The sequence below is a fragment of the Typopeltis vanoorti genome, chromosome 6 (assembly GCF_054136105.1).
Source record: "Typopeltis vanoorti isolate ZY-2024b chromosome 6, IOZ_Tvanoo_1.0, whole genome shotgun sequence".
Taxonomy (NCBI): domain Eukaryota; kingdom Metazoa; phylum Arthropoda; class Arachnida; order Uropygi; family Thelyphonidae; genus Typopeltis; species Typopeltis vanoorti.
In genome coordinates, this window is record NC_143554.1 from 60,486,815 (window position 1) to 60,513,625 (window position 26,811).

Here is a 26,811-nt window from a genome sequence, read left to right on the forward strand (position 1 = left end):
AGGCGGCCACAGTACCCTCGATGAAAACTAATTTCCCAACCATAGTGGCTGCCATGGATCCCCAAACCATTACATGCCTCCACTATGCCTGACTGTGAGATCCAAATTTTCAGGTTTCATTTCTCTATTTTTCCGTTGCCAAATCTTCCCGGCCATCATATCCAAAAATATTATATTTGCTTTCGTCAGTAAATAGGACTGTTTTCCAAAAATCAAAGTCTTTGTTCATACAAATAAGACAAAAAGTTAATCTTTTTGCCTGATTTCTTGTGTTGAGGTTATTAGAGACTTTCTTTTGGGAATCCTACCATTAAATCCTTTAAATGGAAGAATTCTTCATACAGTCTTGGAATGTACAGTATTACCAGTCAATGTTGCAATATATTCCATTAATTTTGGAGCAGATATTTTCTGATTTGATTTGACTCCTTTTAGAACAACTCGAGCATCTCAATCAGTTAATACTCTAGGATGACCATTTCGAGCTTTGTTGAACATATTTCTGGCTGACTCATAATTCCTAATAACAGTATGGACACTGGAACGGCTTTTTCCAACAATGTTTGAAATCTCACCATAAGACTGTTTTTTTCATTTCGCAACTGTATTATCACAGTTCTTATGTCCACAGAAATTTCTTTTTGTGGAGTCATTTGAACTGAACCATTAAAAGAACTTGATAACACACACACACAAGATTAACTTTTCAGCAGTGTGATGCAATATCGTTTCTTGATTACCCCAAGAACAACCATCTCTTGCATACAGCTCTTTTCTATTCTGAAATGCACTCTTAAGTCCACACATTCTAGACCTCTCTTTTGACACATTCTTGCTATTCCCCTTCTTAATTGTGCATTATCATATCAGTGTGAAATATTCACTATCTTCCCTCTCCCACTTTTCTGCTATGGAGTTCCTGACAATTATTATCATTATTATTAACATCCGACCTCTGTGGAGTCAGACTTATTGTGGGAGGTACACAACATTGCCCATAATGCTCATCCAACCATGATTAAAATGATTCAATGTGTCTACATTCACAACACACTCAGGCAATGCATTCCACTCACCAACCACTCTCCACTCACAATTATTATCATTATTATTAACATCCGACCTCTGTGGAGTCAGACTTATTGTGGGAGGTACACAACATTGCCCATAATGCTCATCCAACCATGAATAAAATGATTCAATGTGCCTACATTCACAACACACTCAAGCAATGCATTCCACTCACCAACCACTCTCCATGCAAAGAACCTACTCCTCACTCCACTGCTCACACCTCCTTATACAATTTCCAGCGATGACCTCTTGTTCTACTATCCCCCCCCCCCCCATTCTATGAAAAATCTCTTCCATGTCAACCTGATAACAACCCCTGACTAGCTTATATGTCTCAATCATATTCCCCCCCCCCTCTTCCTCCCATTCGAGAGGCTCTGCAACTTACATTCTCTCAATCTGTCCTCATATGCCACATTCCAAAGAGCACTAACCACCCTTTGTGAATCTTCTCTAGACCCTTTCCGACATCCTCGTCACCATGAAACCTGGCAACGAAATCTGTGTACAATAATCCATATGAGGCCTGATCAAGGCCTTATTGGCATCATAACCTCTCTATTTCTGCATGTCAGGGTCCTCCGCATCATTGCAATTATCTGATGTGTTGTCTTCACCACTAGTGCAATGTGGACTCTGAATTTCAGATCCTTGTCCACCACCACTCCCAGATCTCTCATTTCCTCTACCTCCTTTAAAGTTTCCCCACCAAGTGTATACTTTGCATCCCATAGTTGCTTACCAAATTTCAAAACCTTACACTTTGCAACATTGAACTGATAGTTCCACCTACCTGCTGATTAATGCAATCCATCCAAGTCCTCCTGCAAGGCTATAACATCTGCTTGACTCTGCATTGCTCTTCCCCATGGCATCATTTCTAAAAAGCTGCATATCACTAGTTAAACCCATTCCATTATCATTAATATACAATTTGAACAACAATGGCCCCAAAACTGACCTCTGGGATACACCACTAGTGACCTTCCTCTTATGGGATACTGCACCCCTATATACAACTTTCTGATACATATACATACTCTCATTGTTCCTCCAGTCAATAACCTCAAATCACTCATTACATGATTCATACTACAACTCAGGTCATTTGTATCAACCATCATGGCCTGGTTGACTTAATGGTTAGCATATCTGCTCTCCAACCAGCAGGCTGCAGGTTTGAATCCCACTATGAGCAAGGATGTTTGTGATTGTCTTTAGGTGGGAGATTATATTCATCACCCAGTGTGAGACCATCGCCCTGCTTATTAGAAGCCCAAGGTGGCTTGAAAAATTTCTATGTTTGGTCTCTAGAGCAGGGTTTCTGGATTATATAAATAATAAATAAAAAATACAATATATATATATATATATATATATATATATATATCAGTGGCGTTGAATGCCCATTTCGGTTGGGTGTGCTGTCGTGTGGGTTATGCAACCTGCGCTACAAATGTCACATGAATATGACCGTATGCATGAGTGTCTACAGAAAATTTTCGTGGGGGGGGACAAAGTTTGGAGACAAATAATTACATCAATAAATTTTTATACTTATTGATGCAAATAAATAATTACATCAATAAACGTCTTTTAGCATTTATTTGATGTAATTATTTGTCAATGTAAACTATAAATACATTATTTTCATTTTACATGGATTTTAATGATCTTTAATTCTTGGGAAAAAAGTATTTGGAATTAATATAGTTTTTAACACAATTTCATATATAAAAAAATTGATCGGCATATTTGATTAAAAATCAACTAATTAATTAATCCCAAAATCCTAAATTAAATTATTTCAGTTTAAAAGCAAAAAAATCATTTTACGCGAAATTTTTTTACTCGATTCGAGGAGAACGTGCCCCGTTTGTCTCCCCCCCCCCCTCCTGCAGAAGCCCATGACCATATGATTGCATTTTTATCGATATATGAAAGTTTAGAGAGTGCATAGTGCATCAGTGCTAATCTTAATTGGTCCAACGCAATTAACTGCAGGATAACTTTGAATACTACTGTGTAGAGTTGGGGAAAAATCTGTTTGTTTTAGGATTTATTACAAAACAACAATGAAGGAGAATACTATGTTTGGTTGGTATATTTGAAATACTCAAAGATGAAAATATGTGAACCATCATTTATAAGACATGTGAGAATAGAAAATGAAAGGAAAGAATAAGTGAGTGGAAATACTTTCATTAATGGCAAACGAATTATTAATAATTAATATTTATGATATGTGTTACCTATAAGTTGCTGGGTAGAGCAAATAGCACGATCCCATAAAGTCTAGACATGAATAAGTGAATTTTTGATGGCATAATTAAAACAAAAAAAATTTACGAGAAGACACAGAGTATGGCAAGAATCAATATGGTTTAATGGAGCAGCAAATCATCAAATAAATTTTTGCTGCACGTGTTATGTGCATTTTTCTAGTTTGTGTATATTTCGCTCCGTTTTCTAAGAATTTTCTTTTGTTTACTGAGACTCTGTATACATAATATCTGATCATTATCGGAATTATCCACACTTCCAGGAATCCTATATTCATTAGTTTTTTTGTTGTTTTTTTTGACATCAGCAGTTCTTCTGTCCTATCAATCTCACATATGCTGGTATTTTTGTTGTAGATCAACAACGTCTTATAATACACAGAAGTAGTCATTTTTATTCAAAAATAGAGAATTTTTTACTGTTGATGATGTTTGGAGCAGGGATGGCCTCTTGTGGGGAAGTCACTTGGGAGATGAGAGAATCTATGGTATATTGCAGAGTCAGAGGAGTCTGAAGGGAGTAAAAAATAAATAAAAAATACAATATATGTGGCACCTGTGTAGCTCAGTGGTGATGGCATGTGCCTTCCATGGCACCAAATCTACCATATATATATATATACCATATATATATATATATATATATATATATATATATATATATATATATATATATATATATATATATATATATATAAAATTAATAAAATAGGAAAAAAAATCCTTAGTCCACCCATGATACTAATGTGCTATAGGTTTACAGATAACCTTTTGTGGGTGGGATTCTTCCTTCCTGATTTACATGTAGATTCACATTTCATCATGCAAGTATTCAAAACCAAATTTGATGGAATAGGTTGGTTAATCCTTATTCCCGAAGTGTTCTATGTCTGTATATTGTGTGTGTTCCTCTGGTTGGTTTGCCTGTTTTGAGGGACGAAAAACCCTCCACCTCCATATGAGATTGGCTAACTCACCATTTGATTGAAAACACCTGAGCCGGCCTGGTTGGCCAAGTGATTAGTGTAATAATAAAAAAAAAAAAAAAAACACCCGAGAAAGGAACCTCACAACATAGAAGGATTCAAATCCAGATCTTTTTCAACCAAAGTGCTCATGTAAACCAATGGAGGTTTGTGGGTGGGATACACATAAAAAAAATCACTATCATATCATCGACATTCTCATCTTGCTTAATTTCCATATACATATTATATATATATATATATACTATTGTTCCTCCGGTCAAGCACTCATCTAAAATTCATCTAAATGTGTTGTCTTGGCACTATGGACACAGTTTCAGGCATAGGAACCATTACAAAGAACTAGCCAGGATTGGCTGAGGGCCACATCAACCAGAAAACAGACCACTATCTAGACTGAACAGCAAGATGAAACCCTATGACATTCTGTCATCAACTCTCTTCAGGTTGCTGTCACCACAGGTCAATGCATTTCCAACTCTATCTCCATCATCAAACATTTCCATCTCTTTCATCCCTGATACTGCTGTATTTTGGAACAGTCTTTCCCCTGATGTGTTTCCAAAGGAATACAATATAGGCTTTTAAATCAAATGCAAATAAGTTTCTCCTTTCCCAACCCACTACCCATACCAACCTCTCGTGTATGGGCTCAACATAAAAAAAATAAAATAAAATAAAATACTGGACCGTGTTGAAGAAGGCCCAATTCAAGTGGATGCCATACAAGAAAACCAGTAGTCTGTATCTTGTAAACCATGAACCACTAAAGAGTTCATCAAAATTGGAACAATAAACATGTGACTCAGGGCCCTGACAAATAGGATACAGTTCTGTTCTCCTATGATTGCTATTTTAGCCAACAAAGGATTCTAGACATCGTTTGATCTGAAAGAATGTGGTATCATGCTTCCAACATCATTGATTGGCCCAGATTTTCTTTCCATGTATGACAAATGCCATTGCACACAGAGCTCAAGTGTTAGAGGTGTATCTTAAAAATTAAGGTATTCAATGACTGCCATGACTAGCACATACCACCAGAGTTAAATCCAATTAAAAAATATGTGAAATGTCCTTGGGTATTGGATTGCAAACCAACAAACACTACCTCAGTCACTTGGTGAGTTGTTTGGTATGACAGAAGAACAGAATTTGTTGCCATTGCCATAAAATCTTACACATACCCTTATATCAACCATAGTCCACTGCTCTCAGATCACTTTAGCCATTAGAGAGGATCGGACATCATGCTGATGTTATGTGACTTGAGCACTTATGTCAACTACTGTAATGTTTTTTTTTTTTTTTTGTAATTCTTATATACCTCATGCAACGTCCCTGACCAAATGTTTCTCATGTTTATTCATTGTTATTCTATTGTACACTACCATACCAGATTTTGTCTAGCTTCATCACAAACTGCATAAATTACACCACATTTCATTTTCTAAGTGTTTTGTTAATTTTGTGGATTAGTGTAGTTGTATATTCTGTGGTGCTTATTCAGAGGACAAGTTGATGTGTGGAGTCCACAAATTCAGATGTATTGCAGTACATGCACAGATCTGAATCATTATTGATTCGAACTTGTACAGCTTCAAGACATTGGTAGGATGTTGTGCCACAGTCTCTTACTGGATTTCTGTATCTGGTTTGGTGCTTATGGTCTTAGTCTCATACAGAATGTTCCATTGGAAAATGGATGGTACATGCGGTTCTGAAGAGGTAGAAGTAGGTGCATCAGCTAGATACAGTGGCATCAGCAAATGATATATTTTTCTGTAGTTGGTGGGTACACTTGTTATTATTGAAATATAGTAGCGTAAGTCTTCTCTGATCTGATTGGTTTTCATTTCAGTCCATGCTGCTTATTTACTTTACTCAAACACTTGTTTTCAGTGGCTGTCAATCTCTGTATTTCCTTCTGTTTGATAACCCAAAACAGTCCCCATACAGAACTGTGGAATACCATTCAGCAAAAAGCAGATAAATTTTTGTAAAACTTTTGGTTTTAGTAAAATTTATCTGCATTGCATAGTTCTTGCTGTTTTTATGTAGTTTTCAATAATACGATGAAAGTTTTTCTCACTATCTGTATATAGTACTATCATTTCATATTTTATAAGATGTAAATTTTGTCCATTCATGGTTATTCCCATATTTTCTGGGATAGCCTCTTTTACCAGTTTCTTCAAGCAAAGGTTTAACAAATATGGAGAATGTTGGCATCCCTGCACAACACCTTTCTCTCAACTAGTATTTCAGAGTTTCAACTGCTTCAAATTTTATTATTAACATAGTATTTCTCTAGTACTGGAGGATGATATTGAGTATTTTGCACTCTTTTATTTTTTGTTCTAAAATTCATTCCTGCATATTGTTTTATTTCTGCATATAGTTATCAGGAGGTTGCTGAGGAGAGTGAAAGATAACAGTGTGATCGGAAAGGTAGATAGTGTGTTGCCAAGGTATGATAGCGATGAATTGAGACAGAGAACAGGGATCCCAAATGGTGTGTTGGAAGAGCTGGGTGAGAAGAAGGGTGTGTAGTTTGTAAATATGTGGAAAGCATTTAAGGGAAGGATAGATTTGCACAAGGGTGACAGGCTGCATTTTAAATGGATTTAGTGTCAGTCAGCTGGAGAGACTGTTGCTGCCACGAGTTGCAATGAGTGATGTGAGCAAAGAGAGCAGAGGAAGAGGTGAAGCAAAAGATCAGGAGAGACTGAAGTGGTTGTAAATGGGAATAGTAATAGTATGAGAGATAATGATCACAACAAGAATTCGAGATGGACAGGGAAATGGATGGAGGTCAGGGTGGACAGAGAAACATGGTATAAGGAGAGTGGATATTGGAAGTAGTGATGGGGGGGGGATGGTCAGCATAGGAATGATGTGGCTGGGATGTAATGGGATAGTTGAGTCTGAAAATATATTTAGGGTAAGTGGTGATAAAGGTGACTGGGAATTTAACCAGTATGGGGAAATCACAACAAACAAGTGGTATGGGTAGGCTTGGTTATAGACCTTAAAGTGTCTTGCTGTATTTATTTACAAATGCCTGAAGAAGATAAAATGGTTTTGCTGATTCAGTTTACTCACCCAAAAATTGTTGGAATAAGTGAAACACTGGTTTCATAAGGATGATATCCTGATAGGAATAGAAATGGAAGAGTATGATGTTTTTTGTAAAAATAGAACAGACAGAATAGGAAGTGCTGCTGATGACAGCAGGAGAATTATGTCTTCAAAAAGTGGAGATGCAAGATGTAATAGTGGCAATGGTTCTTAGTCAACGTGGTGCGAGGTGGAGGTTGACGGGAAGAGATATTTAGTCAGATGTTGCTATAGGCCAGGGAATGTGGAGCAGTGATGAAGAAATGTAAGCCACTTGGGTTAATGAACAAAGGAAGGGTGATTAAGGTAATATAGATTGGAATGAAGAGACAGCATTTGAGTATAAGGAAAATAAATTTCTTAAATTCTTGAGCGAGAACTATCTTAAGCAGCATGTGAGGATCTAATCATTTCATTGAGGGATGTAATTGTGAGGTTGGGTGTCACACACCCCTCAGCTGATGAGATATTTGCATGGAATAAGGAGTTAAGTGGGAGGGAATAAATGCTGTATGAGAACTGACCAAGAGATATTTAACAACATCGATGTGCAAATGTATTTTGAATGTCAAAAGCTTGAATAAAGTACAGTTTTACAATGGCACAAGTGTCAAATGGATGAATGAAGGAATTATGGGAAAAGAGAGCAAATTAGAAGAAGAGGTACTGTGGAGGCAGCATAAGATGAATAACAATAAAGTGCATGAGGAATATAAAAAGCAGGCTACAAAGGTGACTCAATTGGTAAGGGCTACAGAAGTGCAGGATGAGCAGAAATTGGCAAATCAGGCTAAGATAAACCCAACAGAGTTTTACAGTATGTGGCAAGTAGAAGAGAAGCATGAAGATGGTATCTATATGTTTGCTGGACATCCACAGATGCCGTATGGTCAATCCGATGCTCAGTAATGTGCCACACCAGGCCTCGCCAAGTAGCCCTGTTGTTTGCTTTTCTGGAGACTTCAACTCTCTGAAGATTAGTTGTTCCACACACACACACCATCCATCTAGCTCATTGATAGTCTACCCCTTCCTCTTTTTCCAGGAACTTTACCTTCTATTACTGTTCTGAGAAGTCCTCCTTCCATCCTTTAAATGTGTCCAAAATATTTTAACTTTCTTTTGTCAATATCCTTAAGGAGCCCTAAAGTTCTACTGATCTTTTCTAACACCCATTCATTTGTATGCCTTTCAGTATATGATATCCTTAACAGCCTTCTGTAGCACCAGATATCCTTTTCTTATCTGACTTCTTTAGGTCTCACATCCACAAGTTGCTGTTGGAAAAACAACTGCATCCAAAATCCACAACTTTGTTTCCTGTGGAGATAGATCCATCCTTCCAGATTTTAGACAAGTCTCTGACTGTTGTTTTAGCCATTCCTAACCTTCCTCTGATGTCTTTTGAACAGCAATTCTTCAAATTAATAATGGATTTCAGGTACTCAAACTTGCTGACTTCTTCAGTTCTTTTCCATTAAGGTAAACTTGCTTCTCAAGAGCTTCCCTGTTTGTATATCCTTTGAGAACCATAATCTTTGTCTTACTAGGATTTAGTTGAAGTCCTCTGTTATTACTGATCTTGTTAATTATGTCGAGATTTTGTCCTAGTTCTTCCATGTCATTACAAAGGAGTACTGCATCATCACCATACCTCAGATTACTGATCAATCTACCTCATATCCTGAGCTCATCCAATGCTTCATGCATGATGTCCTCTGCATATAGATTAAACAAGTGAGGAGAAAGTAAACATCCTTGCCTAACTCCTTTTCCAACTTGAAGCCAGTCAGTCAATCCAATACCCGTTCTTACCGTGGCTTCTTGCTCCCTGTACAAGTTGGCATTCAACCAGATAGTGTGTTGAGGAAAACCCATTCTTTTCTTTACTTCCCACAGTTTCACATGCTCAACACAGTCAAAAGCTTTAGAGTAGTCTAAGAAACACATTACCAGAGGAAGTCTAAATTCTTTATATTTTTCTATGATTTGTCTAAGGCAAAGGATCTGATCTCTGGTGGCCTTACCTTTCCTAAAACCTGCTTGTTCCTCGGGCATCTCTGCCTCAACTTTGGTCTCAATCCTATTTAGCATGATCTTCAATAAAATTTTGCTTGCATGAGATACTAAACTAATAGTTCTATAGTTGTTGCATGCTTTCATATCTCCTTTCTTATGTAGTGGTGAAAACAGACCTCTTCCAGTCTCTAGGCCATGATCCTGTCTCAAATATCCTTGTAATCAATCTATGAAACACTCTTATACCTCCATCCCCTGTGGCCTTAATTAACTTTGCTGGGATTTCGTCTGCACCTGGTGCCTTATTGCTGTTATGCTACTTAACTGCTCTTTTAACTTCGTGCCTAAATGGAGGAGGTTCCAAATCAAAATTTTCCTGGTGAGAGGGCGCCTCCACATTTTCTTTATTCACTCTACTGTACAGTTCCTCACAGTATTCTTTCCATCTGTTTTTGATTTCCATTTCTTCTGTTAGTAATGCTCCATTCCTGTCTTTGATGACATTCAATTTGGGCTTAAAATTTTGCTTTAAGTTACGAACTAAATAAAACATGCTTTTATAATTGAGCCTCCTCATCTGGAACTCTATCTCTTCATATTTATTAGTATAGAACTTTTCCTTGTCCTGCTTGATGGCTCTTCTGACTTCTTTATGTAATCTCTTATATTCTTCAGTCCCTGTGTCTCTTTGTTTTTCCAACCGCCTTCTTTTGATTAGTTCCCATGTTAAATCTGATATTCATGGGTCTCTTGGTCTTCTTACTGGGCCGAGATACTTCTTGGCTGTATCCTGTGTTATCACCTTGATTCCTTCCCAAAGCATTTCTGGTGAGTTCTCCTCATTTGTCTCCAGAAAATCATCCAACTGAGTTGATATTTCTTCTGTGAATCCACTAGGAATTACTCTAACATCCAATGTAGTGGAATGTGCCTGACTTGGAAGTTTTTTGGAGTCTTAGTCTTACTTTGGCTCTTACTAGCTGATGGTCTGTACCACAATCTGCTCCAGGACAAGTGTGCACATCAGAGATGCTTGTCTTCCACTGCTGGAGAGCTAGGATGTAATCAATCTGGTGCCTTGACCATCAATGTTAGATATCCAAGTATAGATCCATCGTTGGTGTTTCTGGAAACAGGTATTGGTAATAACTAATCTGTTAGCATGGGCAAATTCCAACAGTCTTGCACCACAGGTGTTGTGTTCTCCTAGACCAAACATGCCACACTCCAGTCTAACTCTCATGCTCTTTCCCACTTTTGCATTTAAGTCCCCTAAAATGTAAAGCATGTCTCTCCTTGGTAGGCAGTCCAAAAACAGTTTGTAAGTTTTCATACAATTCCTCACTCTCTTCTTCAGGCCTATCCGTGTGGGGTGCATAAACTACCATGATTGATACATTGGTAGGCTGAGCCTTAAATCTAATAGAAAGTATCCTATCATTAATGGGGTTATAACCAAGAAGGCTTCTTGCCTGAGCTGTCTTCAGTGTCACAGCTACCCATGATGTTTTGAGTCACCATCTGAGTAAATAACTAGCTTACCATCCTGTCTTTTGAAGTGATCTTCATTCCATCTGGTCTCTATAATTCCCAGGATGTCAATCTTATACCTATCCATCTCTTTACAGACAATCTCAAGAGTGCTGATCTGTAGACCTCGAACATTCCACGTGCCAATGTAAAATTCCCTTCTAAGATTAATCTTATATCTTCTGTGTTACTCATTCACAATATCACTGACTTTTGATGGAGACTTAATATACTTCTAGAACAGGACTCTCTTCCTAAGCCCTGAAGATGGTAAGATGATTTTAATAGATGAATATGATTTCCAGCATCTTCATGGTAACCGCTTCAAAGGACATAGTTAAAATATTTAGCAAACAATTTATATGGATGTTTCATTCTTATGGGTGTGAAATCATAAGAAACTCAAGTGCAAAGGAAATAGGAAAGGGTAGGAGGTATAAGAGGAATTAAATAAGCTTGATGTCAATAAGGCAATAGAAGTTGATAATACATCATCATATGCCTTAAGCAGTGGCAGCTCTTCCATAAGGGGCTACATTGAATGCAGCCCTGCAGTCCTTATGGACGAGCCACCACTGGTCTTAAGGGAATGTTCCAGACAGTTGGCAATAGCATTGTCTTGCCTGTTTAATAAGTTTTACAACATCACATGTCCCAAAGGGGGTGGCTAGAACTTATTCCACTGCACAAAGGTGGTGATAAGGGTGTGGCTACAAATTACAAAGTAATCTGCATATTTGGAGTTGTGGTTAATGTATTAGAGAGATTAGTGAGAACTAGGATACAGAAATAGGTTGATACCAGCAGTATTCTCTGTGACTGTCAGCATAGGTTTGTTAAAAGGAAGGAATGTTCCCTTTAACAAAGTTTCTAGTCATGAAGATACATCACAATCAAACTATGCATAAATGAGGACCTAAGTCTGTGGTAGAAAAATTATAGACCAAATAGTATCTCGAGCATGGTGGTAAAAGTACTGGAAAAGTTGGTGAAAAAGAGAATTCAGGAACGGGTGGATAAAATAAGATACTATGAGGGAAAGCATGGCTTTTTTGAAGGGTCAGTCATGCCTTAGAAATCTACTAACTTTTTATAATAGAGTGACAACTGAGTTGGATAGAGGAAATGGCTATACAATGATTATGCTGGATTTTGCAAAGGTGTTAGAATACCACATGAAACTACTTTGTTATGCAAATTAGAACAGATGGGGAGGATGGATAAGAGGGTGGCTGCTGGACAGATATTAAAAAGTAGTATATGGAGGAGCAGAATCCAGAAGAAGGCAGATGACTAGTTGAGTGCTGCAGGACTCTGTGCTTGGACCACTGCTGTTTAATTTTTACATAAATGATATAAGAAATAATTTAAACAGAGATATTCAGTTTTTTGCCAATGATGCAAAATCAGGTAGGGTAATAATTAATCAGGGTAATATAGAGAGCTTGAAGGATGATTTGAATAAGCTGACAGTATGGGCAAAACATAATGAATGTGGAAAAGTGTCAAGTTATGCATTTTGGGATGAAAAGATTACAAATTGTTTACCACATTGAGGGAACTGTACTCATCCATCAAAAGGAAATTGATGAAGCCAGGGATTTGGAGGAAGTAGTAGATAGAGAGTTGAAGTTTAGAGAGCATATTTCTAAAGTAGCCACAGTAGCTTACAGGAGTACTTGGTTAAGAACACTAACAAGAAGAGATAAGGGAGGTTATCATCCAACTTTATAAAGCCTTGATATGACCACATCTGAATTACTGTGCTCAGATACTGTCACCTGGGTTTCTTCAGGATGAGGAAGACCACTTACCAAGATAGTAAGTGGTCTGTGGAATGCTCCCTATGAGGATAGATTGAGGGTTTATGGATTGCAAAAGTTGGTTGATAGGCAAAAAATGGGCAAAAATCTGAACGAAGCATTAAGTTTTGCAAGCATTGCAAAATGTTATTCGATGTTACAAAGATATGCATGCAGGCAAAATGAAGCAAAACATTCATAAAGTACATTGTTTAAACTCAATTTTAGCAAATAAAAATTTGTGTTCAGTTATAAACAATAAAATCTTTACTAATTTTTCGTTTTATTTTAATCCTTTTTAGTTTTTCGGTGCACACTGATTAGCATTTCAGTGAGCTTGCAGATGTGTATTTTTTTATTTTTTTACCAATATTGTAATTGTCTGTTTCAAAAGCATTACACTCTAACACATTATTATAATGTTAAAAGTTTCTTCACTTGGTTATACTATAAATTACAGACATCAAAAAATTATATTATTGGTTTAATCTTTTATCCCAGTTTTAAGCAAACAATGTTTGCGTGATAAGTAACTTCACGACTGGGCTACTTGTACAGAGGCTAATGACCTTCACATCTTGTCTTAGTATCCATAATGCAAAGCATACATTATTTCAGACATGTATAGCATTATACATTATGGGAATGGTCATTACCCAGACCAGTTTTGACCGTTATTGAGGTATATTAAAGTGCAGGGATACTTCTCCAAAAATTCTGAGTACAAGATCACTCTAAATCTCATTGAATGATCCTAAAGGATCACTACTAAACTCATTTCCTGACCTGAATGACTTCAGGACAGGAAACTCAGTAGTGGCTCCACTCAGTGACAGGCAAAAACCTTCCACTATTCCCCAGGAAAAAATCAGATCCAATAACAAACATAAAAGGCCATCCAGAAGAAATATCAAGGTTGAAGTAATGCAGAAGTCATATATTGTCCATATAAAAGTAGTCAAAAGGTATCACATCTTATTATTAAAATACTCTGGATTAGAGATACATGTTAAAGAGATACATGTTTTTCACTTGGTTATACTATCAATTAAAGATGCCCAGAAATTATATTCTTGATTTAATCTTTTATCCAAGTGCAAACACACAATTTGCATGTGGAGTATCTTCAAGACTGAGCTACATAGCATTATACACGTCTGAAAGGATATATGCTTTTTTGCATTATGGAATACTAAGGCACTGATGTGAAGTATATAAGTAGCCCCGTCGTGAAGATACTTCACATGCAAACATTGTTTGCTTACAATATATAACTTCCGCATTACTTCAACCTTGGTATCTCTTCTCAGTCTCACCCCCACTGATGAGACATCAATAAAGATTGAAACTGGTCTGGATGGTGGCCATCCCATAATGCATTGCATTATACATCTCAATGTTTTGCATTATGGGATACTAAGGCAATTGATGTGAAGTCATTAGTCTCTATATACAAGTTGTCTAGTTGTGAAGATACTTCATGTGAAACATTGTCTCCTATGCTTGGATAAACCAAGAATATAATTTTTTTAAACCACGAATATAATTTCTTTGGCATCTTTGAGTTATGTAAAACCCATGAAAAAAATTTCAAACATTTTTCTCTAATTCAGAGTATTTTAATAACAAGGTGTGACTGACTACTTGTATATAGATAATATATGATTTCTGCATTACTTCAACCCATGTATCTGTTCTGGGTCTGACTTGCGCTGATGGGGGAAGCAATATCCTGGAAGAGTAAAGTCACTAGTGGTGTGCCTCAGGGGTCTGTTTTAGGGCCATTGCTGTTTAACTTATATGTTAATGATATTGGATAAGATTTAAATAAAGATATTAAGTGGTTTGCAGATGATGCAAAGTTGGGAAGAACTATGAATAGCAGAACAGATATTGCTTTGCAAGAGGACTGGAATAGACTGAGAGAATAGGTGAACAGGAGCAGGTATTGCAGTTCAATGTTGTGAAATTAAGGTTTTGAAATTTGGAAAACAAAGATGGGATATAGAATTTACACTTCATGGAAATATATTGCTGGAGGTGGAAAATAAGAGATAATAATAAATTTAGTTTAATCCTTTATCCAAGTGTAAGCAAACAAAGTTTGAAACTGAAGTATCTTCAGGACTGAGGCAACTCGTGGTAAAGGTGGACCAAGCTCTCATCACTCCTTGTCTTAGTATCTCCCATAACAGAAAGCACATCTCCTTACGGACATGTAATAATGCTATGCATTAAGGGAAGGGCCTTACCCAGACCGGTTTCGACCTTTAATGAGGTCTCATTAGTGGGAGCCAGACCAAGAGGTGGTGATACCAAAGTGGAAGCAATGGAGAAGTCATCTATACCTATACGAGTTGCCAAAAGGTGTCTCACCTTATTATTAAATTACTCTGAATTTAGAGAAAGATGTTGGAAGTTTTTTTCCACTTGGTTAGACTATAATAAATTTAGTTTAATCCTTAATCCAAGATTCTTGGTCAGGCTCCCATTGATGAGACCTCAAAAAAAGGTCGAAACCGGTCTGGGTAGTGGCCCCTCCCTTAATGCATAGTATTATACATGTCTGCAAGGAGATGTGCTTTGCATTATGGAAGATACTAAGACAAGGAGTGATGAAAGCTTGGTCCACCTTTACCACAAGTTGCCTTAGTCCTGATGATACTTCAGGCACAACTTTGTTTGCTTACACTTGGATAAAGGATTAAACTAAATTTATTATATGACTATTAAATTTATTATAGTCTAACCAAATGGGGGGAAAAAACTTCCAACATCTTTCTCTAAATCCAGAGTAATTTAATAATAAGCTGAGACACCTTTTGGCAACTCATATAGGTAAAGAAGACTTCTCCATTGCTTCCATCTTGGTATCACTACCTCTGGGTCTGGCTCCCACTGACGAGACCTCAATAAAGCTCAAAACCAGTCTGGATAGTGGCCCCTCCCTTAATGTATATCATCATACGTGTCCACAAGGAGATGTGCTTTGCATTATGGGAGATACTAAGACAAGGAGTGATGAGAGCTTGGTCCACCTTTACCACGAGTTGCCTTAGTCCTGAAGATAATTCAGGCGCAACTTTGTTTGCTTACACTTCGATAAAGGATTGAACTAAATTTATTAGTCTAACCAAGTGAAAAAAAAACTTCCAAGAAATAAGAGATCTTGGGGCAATGGTTGATAAGAATCTAATCTTTAGAGGATATATTGGCAAAATTGTAAGGACAACACAACAAATTCTGGGAATGATGCGGAGGACACTGACTTGTAGAAGTAAGGAGATTTTTGTTCCATTGTATAAGGCCTTGATTAGGCCACATATGGACTACTGTGGACAGATTTGTCACCTGATTTTCAAAAGGATGAAGAGATGTTGGAAAGGGTCCAGAGGCAATTAGCCAAGGCAGTTTCTGATTTCTAGAATATTGAATATGAGGAAAGGTTTCAGAAGATGCAATTTACAGAGTCTAGCAGATAGGAGGTGATATGATAGAGACATACATGTTGGTAAGGGACTGTTATAGGATCAATGTTGAATTTTTTTTCATAAAATTGGGGGAGGGGGGGCCATCCCTGGAATCTGTATAAGGAGAGTGTGAACAAGGCAGTGAGAAGCAGGGTTTTTGCATGCAAGTTGTGAATGATTGTAATGCCTTACCTGAGAACGTGGTATCTGCAGAGAATATAATGTGTTTAAGGCCGTTGCCTTAAATGATGAGCTGTATGTATGACAAAGGGACCTCCTAGATGAGGCTTTGACTTCATGGGGTCTTGGTATGATAATAATAATGATAATAATGTGAGAAGTCTGATGAAGTGGTCTTGTGGTTGCTTTGGTATATGCTTTTTCCTGGGATATGAGTAGCTCTGCTCGGTGGTGAAGTAAGCCTGTCACTGTGTGGAACCACTGCTGGGTTATGAGTTAAATGATCCTTCTGGTCACTTGCTGAGATTAGAGTGATCTGGGAGATCACCTAAGTTTTTAGAGAAGTCCCTTTACTGATATAGTGGGAAAATTCACTGTATGGCTTCCACGAAGGTGGGTCACTGAATGAGATACATATCCCTGAAATGTGAGCAGCTTGCTCACATTTCAGGGATATGTGAGCAAACATATTTGGTGGGGGGGGGGGGGGGACCTGCCACTGAGTAGAGCTATTGCTAAGGGCTCTGCTCAGTGACTGTCAATGAGTAGAACCACCACTGAGTAATGAGTTAAATGATCCTTCGGATCACTCATTGTTGAGTGATCTGAGAGATTGCATGAATTTTTGGAGAGATATTCCTCACACTTAAACATACCTCAATAAAGGTCAAAACAGAATCTTCCCATAATGCATAGCAATATATACATCTGAAAAAATATGTGCTTTGCATTATGGGATACTAAGGTAATTGATGTGAAGTCATTAGTCTCAATATATAAGTAGCCCAGTCATGAAGATACTTCACATGCAAACATTGTTTGCTTACACTTGGATAAAGGATTAAACCAAGGATATAATTTCTTGGCATCTTTAATTTATATTATGATAATGTTTTAAACAGTGGGGTTTTGCACAGCATCAAAGTTGTTCAGCACCTGTTAATCAAGCTATACAAGGTGTTACTGTATTATTAATAATAATAATCTTTTCTGTGGATAGGAATGTCATTATAAATGAAAAAATAAGAAAAACTGAATATTTTTAAATACACATCTATATTAAAAGACATCTGCTATCTTCAGTAGCAGCTTATTCACTCAACCACCAAGCCAAAATTTACTTGAGTCAACAAATTTAAAAAAAAAAAAAGTGCAGATTTGAAATTTTTTTTTTTTTTTAAATAGCAAAAATGGAAATGAATTTTTTTTGCCTCAGGAATGTGTAAATTTCCTTTGATTCTCTCTCTCTCTCTCTCTCTCTGTGTATAGCATGTTAAAATATTACCTAATTTAAAACAATATTTCGGAAACAAGTTGGATTTGAACAACAAAATGCTCCAAAATAATTGCATGTTATATTACAATGCCTAATAATGTCAACATGAAATGTTGTTTCATGTCAAGTTACTAATTTGAAATAAAAACAGAACCTACTGTTCCCACAAAAAACAGGGAAGCATTATATTATACCTGGTCTTAGTTTTCATACAAATAAAAATATTTTATTAAATCAAGCAATCAGTTAGGATTAGTGTGCAAAAAAAAAAAAAAAAAAAAAACTGAAATATTATTCTAAGCTAGAAAGCATTCCCTAAGTAATTCATGATCAAATATTGCTGTTGGACCAATTAAAATATACATGCCTTACCTCAGTTTTCTGTTTTTTAAGAATCCTTTCATCAGATCCTTCTAAAGGATCCAATAAACTAAAAGCACTGTAAAAGTTATATAAAATGTATTAAATTCTCATATAATGCCAAAATGCAAAATCACATTAGAATTTTAAGTCATTAAATTAAATTAAATTTAAGTCATTAAATTAAATAAATTACAAAACCATATATGAACCAAGCAAAAGTACATTTCCTTATTATTATATTTACAATTTAATTTTAACATTATACAACTAAAAAGAAAAATAAATCAGGAAAACAATATAGCCACTGAAATGTGCTGCTCTTAGCACATATTCTGGTATTGAAGAAAGTAAAGTTGGGAGTTTTCTGCAAATAGGATCTGTAAGTTCACAAAAATATTAGCAATTATTTGCATATAGAAGTGTCATTTAGTGCAATATTCATTGGAAAAATGTCCCCTAGATTGCTAGGTGGTAGCTAACTTTCATTGCTACTGCCCTGCTTATTTGGAGGCAAGAAGTGCTATAGTCATGTTTCATCTCCAGAGAAGAACAACATTCAGTTTCTGCTCTCTCTCCTTTCTTAACACATGCAGTGTTGGTGACTGCTTTTGCTGAGCATGCTCAACATACTGTAATTAATTAACTATGGAGCTAGCAACTCCCCCATATGAGAGTAAAACAATTTGTGCAGACATGCCACTGGATAGTACACAGGAATCCAGTAATGATCTAACATAAATCATTCACCCATTTACTAGATAATACTCATCACTGTGTTAAGCAGCTCTTCCTACAACACAGGAAATATCAGCTCCCCTCGTAGCAACACTGACAATAACCTTATCCATATTTCTTTTCTTCAAAGACTGACCTCCCAGCCAATCTTGTCCTCATATCCTATAGCTCTGGAACAGTGCTATCTGGGATGACTTTCAGGATTTTTGTGACTCTTTTCTACGGTCTGATTGATTTTGCTTTCCTCATCCAAGCATTCTCTGACCAAATAACTGAAATTATTCTTGTCAGAATGAGGGTTTCACTCAAAATCCCTGACTCCTGTCCAAGCCTAGTTCATGCAATCCAGGACAAAATTTTAGCATGCATTATTCAATGGCTCGAGTCAAAAACTCCAGCTTTTCACTCAGCTCACACCACAGCTGTAAAAAATTCAACAAATCAACAAAGGTAAAGCAGGGTGATGGGGGGACTTTATGAAGTCCCCAAATCACCCCCAAAAAAACAACAAAAGCTTGCCGCCTGATAAAATGGCAATCAAGCTTTCTGGTCCTTGCTAAGGCTGATTGGTGTAACTTTTTGCTTCCATATTTACATCTTTCCCATATCCTCATGGTACAATAAATTCACAAAGATAAAGTAGCTCCTAGCATCAGTCTCTTCAACCTTTTTCTTTTGCCAAAAGGACAACAAAAAAATACTTAATACTCTCATACTAATAAGTCCCCAGTCCATACAGGATCCACCCGTTATACCAAAAGCTTGTGCTCCAAACTAAACACCATGCATCTCCTATACAAGCTTCATACTCATCTGGTTTCTACCTAACAGTATGGAAGCAAAAGGTAGGTTAAAGGCAACCAACAAGCTATTATCCCACTGATCTCATACTCTTGAAAATAATGGAAAAGATCATTAATGGCCAACTACTTCGCTATTCAGAGACCCACCTTTGGCCACAAGCCATCAAAAAGTTTAGAGAAACTTAAGTGGTCATACTTAATATCTCAAAGGCATTTGATGGAGTCTGGCATCAAGGCCATACCAAACTTTCATATTCTAGAACCACTACTATTCTATGTGATTGGATTGCCAGCTCTTCCTCTCTGGTTGTTACATATCATGGAGAACAGCTTCCTCTCATCATATTTCTTTATCAATGGTGGATTACCCTTAGGCTTTGTTATTCTTCATATGCATCAATGGGTTTCTCTCACTAACCTCATTTACAATTTTGCTGATGACAGTATACGCCATTCCTCTTCTTCATTCACCAAACCGCAACTGGCCTGGTTGGCTGAGTGGTTAGTGTATCCACTCTCCAGCCAAAAGGCTGTGGATTCGAATCCTGCCGTGGGCATGGATGTTTGTAATTGTCTATGAAAATAGTAGTGGTTGTGGTGGATAGTAGATGGCATTGATGTAGATGATGGTAGTAGTTGTAGTTGGTGGAGACAAAGAGCTATGGAGTAGGTGTCTCCACCTCCCTCGATGAGCCTTTGGACTCCCTGGAGGTGTGATAGTACACGGGAATCCAGTAATGATCTAACATTCACCCATTTACTAGATAATACTCATCACTGTGTTAAGCAGCTCTTACTACAACACAGTAGATATCAGCTCCCCCTCGTAGCAACACTGACGATAACCATTCATCATATTCACCAAGGATGCCCACCGAGAGCCTATAAAGGAGAAGAACAAGATTTCCTAGTTCCAACATCTGCAACCATCTAAGTTATTAATCCATTCGATGGTTGCAGATGTTGGAACTAGGAAATCTTGTTCCTCTCCTTCATAGGCTCTCAGTGGACATTCTTGGCGAATGGTTATCATCAGTGTTTCTACTAGGGGAGCTGATATCTACTGTGTTGTAGGAAGAGCTGCTTAACACAGTGATGAGTATTATCTAGTAAATGGGTGAATGATTTATGTTAGATCATTACTGGATTCCTGTATACATTCTAAGGGAGGTTCTCACATTTAGAATGCACCAACTCTGAATGTGAGAATGTAAATATTCTAAGGTCGGAGAGATTTGTGTTAGTTGTGTAGAACAGAAGTAATGTTTAGAACAAAAAGAATACCAAGATTTACTGAGGATGAAAAGGCTATAGAAGATTGTTTCCAGGATAGGCTATATGTGAAATTCAACCCAAGAAAAGAAAACCGATGTTGGTTGGTGATTGAAATATAATCAATCAATTAATCTTTATTATCAATATTATCAATCATTCTTCCAAGAAATCAGAGAGGACTGTATTTTGATAGGACTGAAATTCGCTAGATTATATTCATCCTACTTGACAATGGTAAGGAGGATGGAGTTTAATGCATTTGTCATAGGGCTTGAAACTTGAATCATTTAAGCACTATGAGGTTATTACTGTTATTATTATTGTTTGTCATACCTCCAGGGAGTCCAAAGACTCATCGAGGGAAGACACCTACTCCACAGCTCTTTGTCTCTACCAACTACAACTACTACCATCATCTACATCAACGCCATCTACTGTCCACCACAACCACTGGTATTTTCATAGACAATTACAAACATCCATGCCCACGGCGGGATTCGAACCCACAGCCTTTTGGCTGGAGAGTGGATACACTACCACTCGGCCAACCAGGCAGGCTGAGGTTTGGTGAATGAAGAAGAGGAATGGAGTATACTGTCATCAGCAAAACTGTAAATGAGGTTACTGAGAGAAACCCATTGATGCATATGAAGAAGAACAAAGCCTAAGGGTATCCAGCATTGATAAAGAAATATGATGAGAGGAAGCTGTTCTCCATGATATGTAACAACCAGAGAGGAAGAGCTGGCAATCCAATCACAGAGAATAGTAGTGGTTCCAGAATATGGAAGTTTGGTAAGGCCTTCATGCCAGACTGTATGTTGATTGTTGGAGAGATGAGAGGGCAGATTATTTTGTCTATTTGATTGTTGTTGTAGCCATTAGCTAAATAAGTGTTGTAAAGATACCTCAGTTCAGTGGCAAAAGCCATGTCATTTGAACAATTAGCCTCTGGGTCTGTGTATAAGTGTTTTGAGAATACCAAACTGTTAGGATGGATGAGAGCATGATTGTTTATGTAAGTATGTTCCAGTGTTTGTCACTGAACTCGGGTATCTTTGCAACACTTATCATACAAATTCACACTTTATGTTATTCATTCTACAAAATACACATCATTGACTTTCTATACATCCTTGACTAATGGTATATGGAAGAGCTCTTCAAAAGAAAAGAGGTAGATAATATAAAAGGTAAGGAGGATTAAAATTTGGTTCGGTAAATTGAGTGCTGAACTTTTCTGGATGTTGACCTATGGCTGTCCATGTTTGTACATGATTAGAGGTGAGCAGAGGAATTGTGGTATCCAGTTCAGCAGAGCAGTACCCATGAAAATACTTATAAAAAGAAGACATAATGCAGAAACAGAGCATGCATGAGAAAGCAATTGAATGTAGCTGTGGAGAAAGTGGAATCTTCACTTTCTCAACAGCTACTTTCAATTGCATACATGCTCTGTGTATGCTGTGCTTGCTCACAGCAGATCAAAAACACACTCGCATGAAAATCTCTGAACAGTGCTTGGAGCGTTTCAATAAGAATAAAACTGATTTTGTGCATTGATTTATTATTATGGATGAGACTTGGATTCACCATTACACACCAGAATCCAAACAGCAGTCAAAACAGTGGACAAAAAAAAAGGTGGTTGTTCAGCACCAAAGAAGACCAAGTCAGTTCCATCAGCAGGAAAGGTCATGGCATTTTGTTTATTAATTATCTTAAAAAGGGTAAAACAATAACCAGGGAATATTATTCCAATCTTTTTAGATGAAAAAATTCGTGAGAAAAGACCTGGTTTGCAAGAAGAAAAAATCATCTTTCATCAGAACAATGCACCTGCCCACAAAGGTGTTTTGGCAATGGGAAAATTAAGGGATCTGCACTATGAATTGTTGGAACATCCGCTTTATTCCCCAGATTTGGCTGCCTCTGACTTCTATCTCTTCCCAAAACTAAAACTCTTCCTCACTGGTCAGCGTTTTTCTTCGAATCAAGAAGTTACTGCAGCTGTGGAGGGATATTTTGCAGCTCTTACTGAGAGCCACTACAGGGATGGGATAATAGCACTGGTGCATCACATAATCTCCCTTAATACATGTATTAGTATTAAGGGAGATTATGTTGAAAAATAAAAATAATTTTGAAATTATAAATTCGTTTTTTGTTGTTAAGCCGAGAAATTGTCATAACACCTTCGTACATCTATCTCCAAGTACAACGGTATCTATCGCCCATCATCACCAATAACAGTATTTGTTTGTCTGTAAATTGCGAACTAACCTTCAACGGAAAAAGCCCATATAAGGATTCCCCTTGTCACGACATGATAATCTGATATTTAAGTTGCAGTACATGGGTTTGGATGTGAGGTTAGTGAACTGGATTAGGAGTTGACCATCTGATAGGTATCAGAGAGCTGTGTATTGTGGGGCAATATCAAGGAGGCAAAAGGTTAGAAGTGGAGTCTGACAGGGCTGTACTGGGACCTGTATTGATTACTCTTTATATCAATGACATTGTCGATGGATTGCAGGGGGATATTCAGTTCTTTGCAGATGATATGAAGCTGGGAAGGATTATTAGTAATAGTGCAGATTCATAGCTCTTCAAAAGAATTTGAACAAAATGGACAAATGGGAAAACGAATGGGGGTGTCAGTTTAATTAAGTTAAAGGAAAAATCTTGAAGCTTAGGATACATCAATAAGAGGCTACATACTCTGTTAAAAGAACTGTGCTAGAGGATATAGAGGGGGACAAGGGAACGGGGGGCAAGGGAAAGGGTGATTGATAGAAACCTGAAATTTAGGGAACATATTGCCAAGGTGGTGAAGGTAACCGAGAGGACCACTGCAATACTCTGAAGGATGCTTACTGGTAAAGATAAAAGAGTGGTCATTCCATTGCAAATAGCTCTGATCAGACATACCTGGACTATTGTCCTCAAATTTGTTCCCCAGGATTTGAAGAGGATAAATTAACACGGAAAAAGTGCAGAAGCAGATACCAAGAATAGTATCAAGACTGGACAATGTTAGTTATGAGGACAGATTGAGGGAATTTGGACTTCAAAGTTTGGAAGATAGAAGAAGAAGGAGAGGTGATATGATGAGGCATTTAAACTATTGAGAGGTAGTTACAGGGGTGACAGTGGAGAGTTCTTTCATTTAGTGGAACAAGGGGAAAGAATGAGGACAGGGGTCCATCCCTGGAAACTGTGAGCAAGGTTGAGCCATGGAATGCATTGCCTGATAGAGTGGTGAGAGTACGAACGGTCAGTGAGTTTAAGGAGTGGTATGACAGACTTTGTGTTTTGTAGGATGGGCCTCCCAGGCCTTCATAGAGTCACAAGACTCCATGAAGGCCTGAATCATCATAATAATAATAGCACATCAGTACTTGTAAAACATCTGAAAAAAATCTTCTAAGTCAATATTTCTGAACTCTTTTATTCAACTTTCCATTTCTTTTTTGATTCTTATTATATACAGATATGAAGTCCATGGACTCGTAGCAAAAAGTTCACTAACATCAACACTAACAATCAATACCTATTCTAGAATTCTTGAGGGACAAATGTCTTAGGCAACATGTAACAGACAGAACAAGAGGTTCAAGAGTTTTGGATTTGGTTATAGCATCAAAAGAGTTGATAATAACTGAGATGACATCTCTCTCCCACCAATTGGAGAGAGTGACCATATGGTTTTGACTTGGAAAATGAATAGACATGCAGGAGTATCAAAGAGACGGGAACTTATGTGGAATTATAAAGAAGGTGATTATAATAGTCTTAGACGTCAACTTGGGGAAGTTTCATGGAGGCAGGAATTGGAAGGCCGGGATATCATTATGCGTGGGAAATTGTGAAAGAATATTTGTTAGCAGCAATGGTAAGTTGTATACCACGAGTAAAGAAGAGGACACAATTTGAAGTAAAGTGGATGACAAAAAATATTAAACAGGAATTGCATGCAAAAAAGAGGCTATGGAAGAGATATAAGGAGACAGGTGAAGAGAAGATGCATGAAGAATATAAGACACAGGCCAGAAGAGTGACTAGTGTGGTAAGGAAAGCGAAACTGGAATAAGAGAGGAGATTGGCCCTAAGATCCAAAGAAAATCCTAGGGAATTTTTTTAGCTATGTGGCCAGTAAGAGGAGAAAAGACTGTGGAAGAATGATATTGTGGGATAAAAATGGGAATAGAGTGACTGATGCAGGAACAATCCTGCATCAGTCACAGTGGAATTGTTCAATGAACACTTTATTGGAGTATTTCAACCTAGAGGAGTCAGTTTTAATGCTATAGGAATAGGGCAGGTTCGAGGTTTAGAGGAACGGGCGGAGAGCGTGTTTCAGATACTGAGTAGTCTGGATGTCAGTAAAGCTTTAGAACTGGATGGTATTTCACCACAAGTTTTGAGAGAATGTGCTAGGGAACTGACAGTGCCTTTAACCTGGCTTTTCAATGAAAGTTTGGCTGCGAGAAAGGTGCCCAGGGAATGGAAGGAAGGTAAGATAGCATAAGTGTGGTAACAGACTGGAAGTGTCTAATTATAGGCCAGTTTGTGTGTCAACAGTAGTCATTAAGATCTTGGAGAAAGTAGTGAGGGACCGTATACAGCATTGGGCAAATGAGGGAAATGTTATCTGTGAGAGTCAACATGGATTTGTGAAGGGATGCTCTTGTTTTAGCAATATGCTAGCCTTTTATAATAAAGTTACAAGAACATTTGATGAGGGAAAGGCATATACTGCAATTTTCTTAGACTTAGTGAAGGCATTTGACAGGGTGCCACATGATAAGCTGATATTTAAGTTGCAGCACATGGGTCTGGATGTCAGATTGGTCAACTGGATTCAGGATTGGCTGTCTGATAGGTATCAGAGAGTTGTGTATGGTGGGGCAGTTTAAAGGAAGCAGAGGGTTACAAGTGGGGTCCCACAGGGCTCAGTACTGGGACCTATATTGTTTAACCTTTATATCAATGACATTGCCAGTGGACTGCAAGGGGATATTCAGTTGTTTGCAGATGATGCGAAGCTGGGAAGGATTATTAGTAATAGTGCAGATGTGGTAGCCCTGCAAGAGGTTCGAATAAGCTAGATAGATGGGCAAATGAATGGGGGATGTCGGTTTAATGCAGCAAAATGTAAGGTCTTCAGGTTTGGGAAACATCGATGGGATGCTGCATACTCTATGGGAGGAGTTATACTGGAGGAAGTAGGGAAGACAAAAGATCTGGGGGTTGATGATTGATAGAAACCTGAAATATAGGGGACATATTGCAAAGGTGGTGAAGGTAACACAGAGGATTGCTGCAATTATGAGAAGGACACTGACCTGCAGAGATAAAACAGTTATCATTCCGTTGTATAAGTCTCTGATCAGACCACACTTAGACTACTGTTCTCAGATCTGGTCCCCAGGATTTGAAGGAGATAAATTAACTGTGGAAAGGGTACAAAGACGGATGACAAAGATAGTTTCAGGATTGTACAATTTTGGTATGAGGATCGGCTGAGGGAATGTGGACTGCAGAGTTTGGTGGATAGAAGAAGGAGAGGTGATATGATTGAGACTTTTAAACTGTTGAGAGGTGGTTACAGGGTTGACACTGGGGAGTTCTTTTGCTTGGTTGAACAGTGGGAAGGAGCGATGACAAGAGGCCATCCCTGGAAGTTACAAAAGGAAACTGTAAGCAAGAAGGTGAGGAGTGGTTTCTTTGCATGGAGGGTGGTTGAACCGTGGAATGCATTGCCTGATGGAGTGGTGAGAGCGAGAACAGTCAATGAGTTTAAGGAGTGGTAAGATAGACTTTGTGTTTCTTAGGGGAGACCTCCCCTCGATGAGTCTTGATAGGCTTTATGTTCTTAGGAAGGACCTCCCAC

At 37.7% G+C, this 26,811-nt stretch overlaps 1 protein-coding gene across 1 annotated transcript in view; it reads right to left on the reverse strand.

Annotated features, from left to right (window-relative positions):
* The window catches only part of LOC150105484 (uncharacterized), a 150,630-nt gene that overhangs the window by 105,614 nt on the left and 18,205 nt on the right, over positions 1–26,811 (reverse strand). The window contains exon 2 of the mRNA XM_090393968.1: positions 18,112–18,178. Within this exon, the coding sequence (XP_090250094.1) occupies positions 18,112–18,178 (67 nt within the window). The remainder of the gene's footprint in view (positions 1–18,111; positions 18,179–26,811) is intronic.